Source organism: Galeopterus variegatus, unplaced genomic scaffold (assembly GCF_000696425.1).
Source record: "Galeopterus variegatus unplaced genomic scaffold, G_variegatus-3.0.2 Scaffold6506, whole genome shotgun sequence".
In the NCBI taxonomy this organism is placed as follows: domain Eukaryota; kingdom Metazoa; phylum Chordata; class Mammalia; order Dermoptera; family Cynocephalidae; genus Galeopterus; species Galeopterus variegatus.
This window is the reverse complement of record NW_007732617.1, coordinates 103,190-114,819: the sequence shown is the minus strand read 5'-3', so window position 1 is coordinate 114,819 and position 11,630 is coordinate 103,190. Positions and strand designations below refer to the sequence as shown.

The following is an 11,630-nucleotide window of genomic DNA, read 5'->3' as shown; positions in this document are numbered from 1 at the left end:
ATCTGTAATTATAGTTATAAGGAATAATGTTCTTAGCATTAAATAGCAGGATACCCTGAAATAATCAATTTGAACAATTATCCAAGTTTTCAAGTTTACATTGAGTTTCAATGTAGAGTCATTCTTTATTTGTTAATTTATCTGGCAATGACTTTCTGAGCATTTGCAATTGCTGTACTATCCTTGAGAAACTTATTGGTGATTTCCCAATCACCAAGGTCATGGTAAACCCTGATAAGAGGTATGCTTCCATAACATGAGGTCCAAAACATGACATTTCGAAAGAAACATGTAGTGTATTTGGACTGCTATATTTTTTTAAAGCATTTACTCATGGGGCAACATAAAATTAGTTTGGTTAGTCAAAGGCTATTTCTCCACATGTGAAGGAGGGAGATTAGAACCTTCTAAATGTTCCCTTCTATATCAGTAGCATTTTGGAGTAATGATCAATGTAGAAAATATTTTCATTACCAGACAACATCTATAGGGTATTTACTTTTATGTCCAATAGTGTACAAAAAGAATTGTATAGTTATGCTCTTATTCTCAAAGAGTTTAAAATTGAATATGTAATTAATGTTATTTCATATTGTCAGTATAAGTAAAGTCGCAAATTGGAATTGGCAATCTCAAATCATGTGTGTATATTTGACGTGTGTCACCAGGGTGTGTGTGCGTGTGTGTGTGTGTGGAATGAAGTAAGTTAGAAAATCATTCATAATTTTAGTGGAACATTTATCTGTGGGCCTAGGACAGCTTTATTTGACAACTCAGACAATACGTCATGAATTAGTAGTCAGACAGTAATGCCAACGTTCTCTAGCATTTGCCTCTCTGTTGGAGAAGTGAATAGCCATGTTAACAAAAGTAAGTGCATATCCCCCACCTCATCCCTACTTCTTGTCCTGGCCTCTCTATGTCTGCTGACTATATCACCAAGCTATTAACTACTTAGTCTTTAAAACGTTACAGAACTGGCTCAGGTGGTTAGAGAGCAGTGTTATAACACCAAGGTCAAGGGTTTGTATCCCCCTACCAGCCAGCCACCAAAAACAAACAAACAAAAACACCAACAAATAAAATGTTACAAACCCCTCTCCCTTGATAACCTCCCCCACATGAAATTAATTGTCACATTTTGCTGATTCTACCATTGTAGTGACTTCCTACCTGTCCACAATTCCTAATATCAGGCCTCCAGTGCTCCTCACCTGGACAATCACAAAGACTTTCTAACTAGTGTCCCAACCCCACTTTACCCCCTTCCCCTGGGCGTTCCAATCCTCTAATGCCAGGCTAGCATTTCAGCACATGCAGCTGACTATGCCATCCCGTTCAAAACCACACTGCTCTCAAAATAAAGTCCAAAGTCTCCATTGAGGCAATAATCTGACCATAAACTATTTCCAGTCTTACTTTGACTGCTCTCTGTCTGCCTTGTGCTCTCTAAAATTCAGCAAACGGGCTATTAGCACTCTCTGTAGAAGACGTGCACTTTTTGAAGTTATTTGTATATAGGCTGTTCTTTCCACCCAGAATCACCTTCTCCGCTGCTGTACTTAGAATGTCGAATGCCTGTCTGCAACACAACTTCCTCCCCCCACCACACTGCACACACACATCTAGACCAAAACTGATTTCATCTTCCATGGGCCTCCCATAGCAGTTTGTTATTCTCTCTGGTAAAAAGATGACCCACATTGGTGTCACCTTGGCTCTTCTGTTCCAGACTGTAAGCTCCCTGAGAGCAGATACCATGTTTTGCTCACTGTTTTGTGTCTGCTCACCTAGAGCATTTAACAACTTCCTAGCACCCAAAAGGAGTACAGTAAATATTAGTGGAACTGAAATGCTTCTGAAGGCAGAAGGTTGGCCTGGGTGACCTCTGAAATGTCCTCACTGCCGTGGCATCTTCGAAGGCTCCGTTGGTGCCAGGCCTATGTGTGTCATAGCCTCAAACCTACCCAAATCTGCCCAGTAACACAGCTCTATTTCAATATCCAATATGTGGCTGAATCATTAAACTTCTTTCAGAGTACCAGGGGTATCCCAAGTGCAATAGGTACCCTCCTTTTAAAGCACCCCTCCAAAACCTAGTGAGAGTATGCCACCCTGAACCCAAGGAAATGAGACTTAAGTTAAATTTAGGAATATTCACATAATATTAAAAAAAATAAGTGACAGTCCTCATAGCACAGCATAGAAGAGACACTTAGATTTGAAACCCAGCTCTGTCACTTTCCCTAGTAGTGGATCTTGGGCAATTCCTAAACCTTGCTGAGTTGTAGGGTCTTCATCATTAAAATAAAAATACAAATACCTGAGATATCATCTGTGTTGTGGGTGGTGCATATTAGATGCTTGATAAGCATTAATGAGCTTCTTTTCTCTTTAAACTGAGCACATTATGTGAGTTCACTCAAAATGATGGAGCCCTGGCTCTGGAGTTAAACCTGGCCACAGTGCTATTCTCTGAACCTCCATTTCTTTCTTAGAAAAATAGAGTTAACAAAAACTACTTGTTTTGAAGATATGCTCGATGCTCCTCTTATCCAAGCACAGAGCTTAACATCTATGGTTTAAACTATATTTTTAATTATTTAGGAGAGGGCTCATCCTGAGCCAGTCCTTTTAAGACCAATGTTACACACCTGGGAGAAGGCTAGTCAGGCCACAAGGTACATTCTACCGTATGAATATGGAACAGAGAAAAGCTAACTGACCCTTACAGGGATGTCAGAAGACTATCAATTTTTAAGAAATTTTACATGTTTCAGTGTGGTTTCAATTCCCAGCACCAGACTGATCTTGAAGTCGAGAAACCGTGTGCTGATTAGGAGTGGATTGGGGTCACACAATATGACATCATTTTATGGACAGGATGAGTGACATTTGTCACCAGAGTCTTAGCTAGATTGCTTCTTTAAACAGGCATAGAAGGGCTCCATGTTATCAGGTGTAAGGAGGAATGAGACAGGGTGAGGTCATTGTGGTTCCTTCCCTTCTCTTCTCTGGAAAAAAGCCAGTGTGGTGGGTTTCCTACAAGCCCCAGAATACATGACTCACAGTTCACTAGGGGAGCTGACTTTAGCAGTGTGCATTTCTCTTAGGAAAGTGTCAGCCCAATTTGCTGCAACTCTTCACCTTTGGGCTTCCTTTTCTCAGGCTTCTAAAGAATGATGTACATAAATATAAAGGACTGTGCAAAATGCATGAAGATATATCAGGATCACTGGAGTTTCAGCATATATTCTGATTTTGAAACAAGAAAATCAATTCTTCTCATCTGAAGCCAGAATGACAATTAGATCTCATTGAAGTGAGAGATAATTTACTCAGCCCTCCCTAAAGTCCCACTGTGCCATTTGATTTCAGTGACTCTGTTTTTTTTATGCTTATGTGATCTTTCATAGGTAACTCAGAACAAAATGGAGAGGAGAATGGGGACCAAGACATGCAACTAAAAGATGTATGTTTTCCTTTCTATATTTATGTGGATTTTATGAAGTTCTGGAACCTGGAAATTGACCAGAAAATAGTAAAATATATATTTATATTTAAAACACACCCATTGCTCCTTTTAGTACGATCAGATCTCTCTAATGTCATAGACCTCAAAGAAAAGTGCTTTGGAGGAACAAAAACATAAAAAGGAATAATAACATGCCCTGATAGCCAAATGAACACACAAGTGCAGATCACTTTGCAAAATGTTCACGATTCCAGAACATAAATGCAGACACGCCCTTAAAAGAAGCGGTAGAAAGGAGAAAAACTGGCCAGCTTCCCGAATCTCACTGAATCCAACTGGACCGGGTGGTGACGGAGATCAAAGGCGTGCAGTGATCGGATGGAGGGCCAGGAGGAACTGGCATCTTCAAGGCTGCTGGAAATTAGCCAACTCCACCACACCAGGCAAAAGCAAACTGAAAGTAAATATGGGCGAGTAATCGAATGCACATGGGGGACTCTTCACAAAATGCAAAGCTTATGTGTTCCCAAAGGAAACGTTCCCAGGTCTTCCACAGCATGTACTCAACAGCAAAATCAAAATGTCCCCTCTTCTAACCTACAGCCTGAACCGCTGGCTTCTACTAAAGGAAAATGGGCAAAATGAACTTTTGTCATGGTCTTCGCCACTCTCCCTCCCTTCTGCACTTCTAAACCTCCCTCACCTGAGTACCTTTGTCTCTCATCTCGTTTCTAAGAAAAGTGAGACTTTTCAAATTTGGAGGAATTCTCTCTGGAACAGCAAATGTTCCTAGCTCTGCTGTTTATGATGTCTTTGGTGGAAGGTCACCTCAGTTCCTCAGAGATGTGATTTTCCAGGATGCCTTCATTTCCATCGTGCCCTGGCGTCCTCTGACGAAGAGCCTTGGTAAGACCACTCCCCTGAGTTTAGGGAGAGGGTCCACATGGGCCGCAAATGCCATTTGCACCACTAATCCTTACCTTCCTTGTACTTTTCTTACTACTTGCATATTTGGGTGAAAGAGATTAGTTTATAGATCCACTCTTGCTCCCCAGCCACACACATTTCCTAAATCCCAACCCTCCTTAGAAGTGTAAAACAAAGGTTACAAATTCTTTTCTGCAGGTTCACAGTATTACAGACGGATGGTATCAGAATGGAGGCATCGGAGAGGGAAAATCTTGAAAATGAATGCCTGCATAAAGATATAGAGAGAGAAAAATAAAGGAGGACATTCTTTTAGAATTTGTTGTTCCTTTAAAAAAAAGATTACATTCTCATAGAGGAAAATGTAGGGTAAAATACAGCAGCATTTAAAGGATTTCCTCTCACCAAATTGTCTCCGGTCCCTTGTGTTTAAGCCTTGCTGAGTACTTTGTTTACGGTCCCTAGTGCGGTGATTTGCATCCCTCTTTCTGGGTTGCTGCTGGTGGGGCTGGCAGCTGTCTCAGTCCGATTCTGGCCGGGAAAGGTAAGGATCTTTGCCTTGCTCTTTGAAAGATCTGAAAGGGAAATGTTGAATGCCTGTGGGGGTTGGAAGTTGTAGGTAGAGATGTAATTCATGTATGGGAGGCCTCCAGAAAAGTTCCCAGACGTAAAGAAGTTTCCTAAAGCCATATGCTTTAAAAAGAACCAGAGAGATTTCCTCTTTCTTTTGAAAAGAGTGGGCTTGCAGAAAGAAGGCTGACTGCATTGTGGATGAAATTTTGCATTTGGGACCAGGTGTCCCTGCAGGGATCCCCAGGGGTGTTTAACACATTATAAGCACAGAGTGGAAGATAGAATATACATTTAAAGGTATCAGGGATGGATCACTAAGAATTCTTTCTGAACATGAATTTGATGAGGTAAAAAGCTGCATGTGTCAGTGGTTATAATGATAGGTATCTATTCTTCTGATACAGTTTATGCTTTGCGTTTCACTTTGAATTTATCAATACAAATCCCCACCTGTCTACTCAGAGCCTGGAGATGTGTATCTGCATATCTAGGGAGATGCACCCACATCGTGGAAGGAGAATTAGGGTGAACGAGACACTTGAAGCCTGAGAAGGCTGAAGAAAGCTTTGGTGTTAGAGGTAATGACAGACTCGTCCACACTCCCAGGGTGCACAGATATGCTAAGTGTTCCTCATTACAGATTCAGCCAAGAAAGGTTCACCATGAAAAAGTGGTGAGCATTTGGCTTTGGTAATAGGGAAGCATGATCTGCAACTGGATAAGGTGATACTCAAAGCTTTTGTGGGGTTATTGGGATATTGGGGGGGGGGGAAGTAGAGAGAAACTGCCCCCAGAATTCAAAGGTGGGAAGACTGTTGTTCCTTTAAGGAGCTTCTCAAGAACCTCCAGTTTATGTAGTCAGTGGCCCTCCAAATTACCATCTGCCCAGGGCAACTTAGGCAAGTTCTGAAATGCCCTAGTTCTAAGTATCCCTGTCTTCAACACCAAGTGACAGCACCCCTGCTGTCCTGATGGATGATGGCTCTGTCCCTTTAGGTCCCACATTTTAACAGTGTGAGGATAGTGGTTCCTGAGGCCCTGTTGGGGGCGGGGGGGGGGCTGTCCATCCCACTCAGCCAGGACTCAGGGACTTTTCAACTTTACTTTTTGAAATGAAGAAGCCCTCTGTCTTCCATTCCAGAAAGAAAGGACTTCCGATCCCTCTCCCTCTGTGAAAATTCAAGGTGTTGTTACTAGATGAGGCTGGAAAGAGTGAGGTATCCCAGGACAGTGGCGAGGGGTCTGAGAGTACCCAAGCCCTACGCAGCAGTTAGAGAAATCTGACAATCTGGCAGGAAGAAGGAAAATAAATCTCTTCCAAGGTTCTATTTGGATTTGTAGATTTGCTGTATTAATTAAAAGATGTTGACACTTTCACAGATTTAAAAAATGGGGGAGTAGATAACTTTCAGCTATAGAAGGGTAGGGATGATCTTATAATAGTTTCCCAGTATTATCTCCATTTTTTCCCTCAAAAAGACTATCTGGGGCTTTATGTATTTCAAGTACTTTAAAATTTCAAATAATTTGTCTGTAAGAAAGTATAACCCTATTAGGCCATTTATGAGGACGGGAAATAGACTTTTAACATTATTGTTTGAGAGTATGATGTGTCAAGTCATATGTGTTCAGATGTTTAAAATACCTTGCTCTGTAAAGTGGGCCAAGGAACAGCAGTCTCGGCATAGGTGGGCAGCTTGTTACAGATTTATTGAATCAGAATCTACATTTAACAAGCTCCCCAGGTGATTTATGTGTCCGTTAAAGACTGAGGTTCAAACAAAGGGTTTCTCTCTGTGTGTCCTTTGTCGGATTACTTAACCTCTCTGACCTTGTGTTTCCCCATTTATAAACTAGTAAAAACCAACATCAATGTGTGACATTCTTTAATATTGTGCCATGCCCAGTGAAACTATTCTGAACAGTGACTACATTATACATTTGGCAAAACCCATAGACCGGGGCAACACAAAGAGGAAACCCTAATGTAAACTTTAGTTAATAATAGTGTATTAATATTGGTTCATAATTGTAACAAATACACCACACCAATGTAAGATGTTAATAATTTGAGAAGCTGTGTTTGTGGCAGAGTATGTCTGTATTTTCCGCTTAATTTTTCTGTAAACCAAAATCTGCTATAAAAATAAAGTCTACTACTTCAGTTCAGAAAAAAAATCAAGTAGAGATGCACAGTTTTCACTGGGAAGAAGTATAAATGCACATAATTTCTTGTTTATGCATAAATGTCTTTCTTAAAGGAAATACAATAAACTGAAAATACTTTTTTTGTCTTTGGGAGGGAGTCCAAATATAGTCTAAAAATGTAGACTAAAAATGAATATTTTCAATATATACGTGCCCTCAAATTGTTTGAAATTTGAACCGTGTGAATGTCTGACCTTCTCAATAATATTTAATTAAATGGGGATACAAAATTAATCATTATTGATATGAAAAACATGTTGTACCATGCCCAAAGTAGGTGCTCTGTAAACTGCAGTGATGATGATGATGATAATGATGATGATAATTTTGTCATTGCCAAAGTTACTTTGTAACTTACAACTAGTTAAATAGTAGTAACTCACAGGTAATAAGCAATCGTGTTTAAATCAAGATGACTGGTTTTCCTCCTTAACCACAAACACTTGCATTTTCAATCCTCATTCCTAAATTAATTATCATGTAACAAGGGGTGTTTTAAGCTTCAGATGACCATCACACACATACAAATAAAGAATATGGGAAAACCTAGGAACGTGGATTTTTTTGCTGGCTTAGAGGCTGAATTCAGCTGCCCGATGACTTCACAGCTGTTCCTGCTGCCCTAGAATGTCTGTCCCTTCAGCTCTGTCCCCTCTGCTGGGTCTGCAACGCTGACTCTGGGATTTTCTTATGAAAATGCCTGATGGGCGGGAGGAAGATCTGGAGGTTGGCTGGGGGGAAAAAATGAGTAATTCAGAGCAGTCTGCTTAGTAAATGCTGCAAAAGAAATAGAAGTAAAACTGGCTCCTGTCTCTGGGGACTCTGTAGAAATGATTCTGACTTATCATGTCACTGAGAAGAGTTGGGGGAATCCAAGACTCGAATCTGCTGGCAGGGAAAGGAACGAAGGGGAAGAAAAATGATAGGGAGGGGCAAACCAAAGGGGGAGTGAACAAAAAGAGAGCGGGAGGGAAAGACGAGCGTCATTTAGGAACAGAGGTAGCGAGCCTGAAAGAGAAAAGGGCTCCAGGATTCAAAAACCACACCATATAGTAAAGTATTTTTATCTCTTTTCCTTCCCCTAGAGGGGATCCCTGACCTGTCACTTTATTGACAGCTGTGCAGTGACCAGCTCTTTCCCAGAAGTTGATCAAAGAAGCTCAAATGTTGCTGTTTCTTCCCTTCCAAGTCAAGTGGTTTTCCTGGTAATGGATTGCCTCTCTCTGAGGTACGTGTAAGTAGATTGGGAACAGATCTTCATTTAGCTCAATCTCAGCTTTGGGGTGAATTTTTTTTTTTTTTTTCCCCCCCTGACATAATTTCAGATATCTTTTACTTGTCTGTTGGACAACAGTGATTAATTTGTTTGGTGATTGAAAATTTCATGCAAGTAGGCAGCTCTAATAGTTTCATTGCTCAGGGGGTGATATTTTGACTTCCCAGGGCAGAGAAGAGCAGTGAGGTTTGATTGGGGGTTGAATTTATTTTCAGTAGCTTCTTAATATACTCAAAGTATTAATCTCATCGAATGACCTCAGATATCTTCCTTTAAACTCTTCCAGTAACCGCAACCTGTCAAGTGTTTAGCAGCTACATGGCTTCTCAAGGATGAAAGACAGTGACTTAACATGTCTGAGCAGCACACTGGAGTTTTCACTTATTTCTCATAGATTGCATTTCAACCAGATGCTTTTGACCAAAAGTCTTGAGTTTTGTCCTCAAATTTTCAGGATCAAAATATTTAGTAAGGAGCATTGCAGCAGGTTTTGTACACAAGGGCATGGGAAAAAATAAATTGGTAAAATTTTGCTGAAAATCTAGCATTTTTTTTTGTTTTTTTTGAAAGCATGCCATAGTATCTATAATATCCAAATTCCTTGTTGAGTTTAATAAAAATTTGTGGGTTGACAGCTAATTACCCTAATAGTTGATTTTTATCTTTAACATGAGAAAGCACAAAATTATAGCCTAGGAAGTTGTTGAAATTTTTTCTTATTTTTCCCTTTTGAAATGGATCGGAGGGCATTGCCATATATAAGGCTGCAAATCCTCATTGTCACTGAAATTTTTGTTGAACTGCCCACCCCTCATGGGGGTATAAAAACATCCCAGGGTGCATGTTACACTGTGTTTAATAGTAACACAATAAAGACTCGTTGGCTGTCTGTTGATGGAGAAGAACACCATTTCTTGCTGATTGCTTATCTTGACATTGATTTCGTGGGCAGTGAATGGGTGATAGTTTGGAAAGAATGCATGTTATGCCCAGCAAGATTGGCAGAGTCTAAGTGCTATGAGTTGTGGAACTAACAGTGCAAAGTACTGTTTACAATGTGTTCTCATTTTGAATGAGGCCATTTTTGGATTAGGGTTCAGGCTTTTCTGTGTGTTTAGAGGAAAGAGAAGCAATAGACAAAGTGGAAAAGCTTGTAAAACATTTGTAGACCACCAGGGTATATATTAAACACTGTAAAGTGCTTCCTGCTTCTTATATTTTCCCTTTCTTTATGTTTATCCGCTTCATCTTGCTTTTTGCCCAATGCAAAGAGAATGCGACCAATTAGAAAAGAAATATTAGAGTTGATTTTTACATGCATCTGTGCCTCCTGGCACTTCTCCAGCTCTTTAGTTCTTCTCATAAGGCTCAATCTGACCCACTGAGCTGACATCTTCTGTCTCCCCCACAGCTCTCCCCCTGGTGAGACTCTCCAGATCTAGCCTGCCAACCCAACTAGGAAGCACCTCTGTAAAAATGATGGAAGAGCCCATAAAGGAGATGCTGGGAGCCCCCAAGTCTCCCATGCCAGTGGCAATGGAGAAGAGCCCCAAGAGCGAAGTCGTGATCACCACAGTCCCCCTGGTCAGTGAGATTCAGCTGACGGCTGCCACAGGAGGTGCCGAGCTCTCCTGCTACCGCTGCATCATCCCCTTCGCCGTGTTCGTCTTTATTGCTGGGATAGTGGTCACCACCGTGGCTTACAGCTTCAATTCCCACGGCTCCATCATCTCTGTCATTGGCCTGGTCCTTTTGTCATCTGGACTTTTTTTATTAGCCTCCAGCGCCTTGTGCTGGAAGGTGAGACAAAGGAGGAAGAAAGCCAAGAGAAGGGAGAGTCAGACGGCTCTCATGGCAAATCACAGAAGCTTATTTGCCTAAGACTGAATGAGACCAAATGGCATACGTGGCCTGAAAACCTGCTGTAACTTCTTTTGTCAGCCAATACACCCAGAACCAACGTGGGAAAGAGTGGACGTGGCACTGGAGCAGGCTAGAAGAAGTGGGTTGGGTGGGGAGTGGAGGGGCTTCTCCTTTGTGGGGAATGGCTTGTATCTTCTTTAATGACAAACTTAACCCTAAGGGCTACTTCTAAGACTAAACTTTCTCTTTCCAGTAAATATTTTGGGGGTCTTGGGAGGTGCACAGCTTTAGACAACATTTGGTTCACCTCGGAAAGTAGCTAAGAAAAGATGAGAAAATCATAAGATGGTTGTGGCACACCAGACACTGGCCTTCAAATGAAATAATCAATGCTCTTAAAAAGGTGTATCATAAAAATCTTCTGAAAAGGGTCTAAATTGCCTCGGACTTTGCATACTTCTGTGAAATTCTGTGATTTTTTTTTTTCCCAATAAGTTGATTTTCTGGCATCTGTTTTTATTTTTCACTTTTAGTAACTCATCACTGGTGGTACATTATTTTGAAGAATAAACTAATATTTTTGTGTTTTAATGTTGGACAGTGGTAGGTGATTGTAATGATGAGTTAGAAGTAAAAAAAAAAAAAGGTATAGCTAATAGATGACATGGGGGTTAAGTTAATATTAAAATAATCCAATGTAGCACTTTTGATGATTTTTATATAAAAGCTTAATGTACATTTTAATCAAAATAATAAATACTCATTGCTGCTGTAACTTCTTAAACAGTTGTTTCTGCTGTAGTTATTTTTTATTGCAGTTCCAGATGACCTATCTTCCCTGGTCTTACTTCCAAGGTGTCTATTGTAGTTTTTGCGAAGGGACATGCCGCTTCCTTTTAACTTTACTGGAAGATTTTCATTTTTATCGTTTTTTAAATTTAATTTATGTTACTACATTCTAAAGGATTTCTATGCCATTATAATTAGTAAATCAGCACCTGGGGTCAAGAATTTTATAATGTGCTCTTAAATGTTTATTACATTTTTATTGAATCAGTCGTCAATTATTTGCTTAACACATGTGCCAGGCATTGTATAGATTCTCAGGCTGCTTATTCAGTTCTTTCTAATACAATGCAAATAAGGTTATTGCTTGAAATCTTCTGTGGACATCGAGCTATTCTACAGCTAGGACTCTACCCTGTAATTCTAGCCAGAAATTTTCCTTGCCCATGTAATTTAAACCACATTAAATTAGAGCAGAAATATAGTTAGGCATAAACCTTTCTTAAAACTTGGAAAAACAAA

The 11,630-nt window shown here is 40.2% G+C and overlaps 1 protein-coding gene across 2 annotated transcripts; it reads left to right on the top strand.

Moving 5' to 3' along the window:
* Nucleotides 1-4,919: 4,919 nt before the first annotated feature.
* On the top strand, nt 4,920-11,106 carry TMEM100 (transmembrane protein 100). Of its 2 annotated transcripts, XM_008590960.1 has the most exons (3): nt 4,920-4,946; nt 8,269-8,411; nt 9,871-11,106. In XM_008590960.1, the coding sequence occupies exon 3, from the start codon at nt 9,936-9,938 to the stop codon at nt 10,338-10,340; it is 405 nt and encodes a 134-aa protein (XP_008589182.1). In that variant the 5' UTR covers nt 4,920-4,946; nt 8,269-8,411; nt 9,871-9,935; the 3' UTR covers nt 10,341-11,106. The 2 variants fall into 2 exon arrangements, with proteins under 2 accessions (XP_008589182.1, XP_008589181.1); XM_008590959.1 differs by lacking the exon at nt 4,920-4,946 and having other exon boundaries at nt 8,252-8,411.
* The last annotated feature ends 524 nt before the right edge of the window (nt 11,107-11,630 follow it).

What these genes read in the sequence shown, in the direction of transcription:
- TMEM100 (XM_008590960.1), top strand. Translation starts at nt 9,936, where the DNA reads ATGATGGAAGAGCCCATAAAGGAGATGCTGGGAGCCCCCAAGTCTCCC.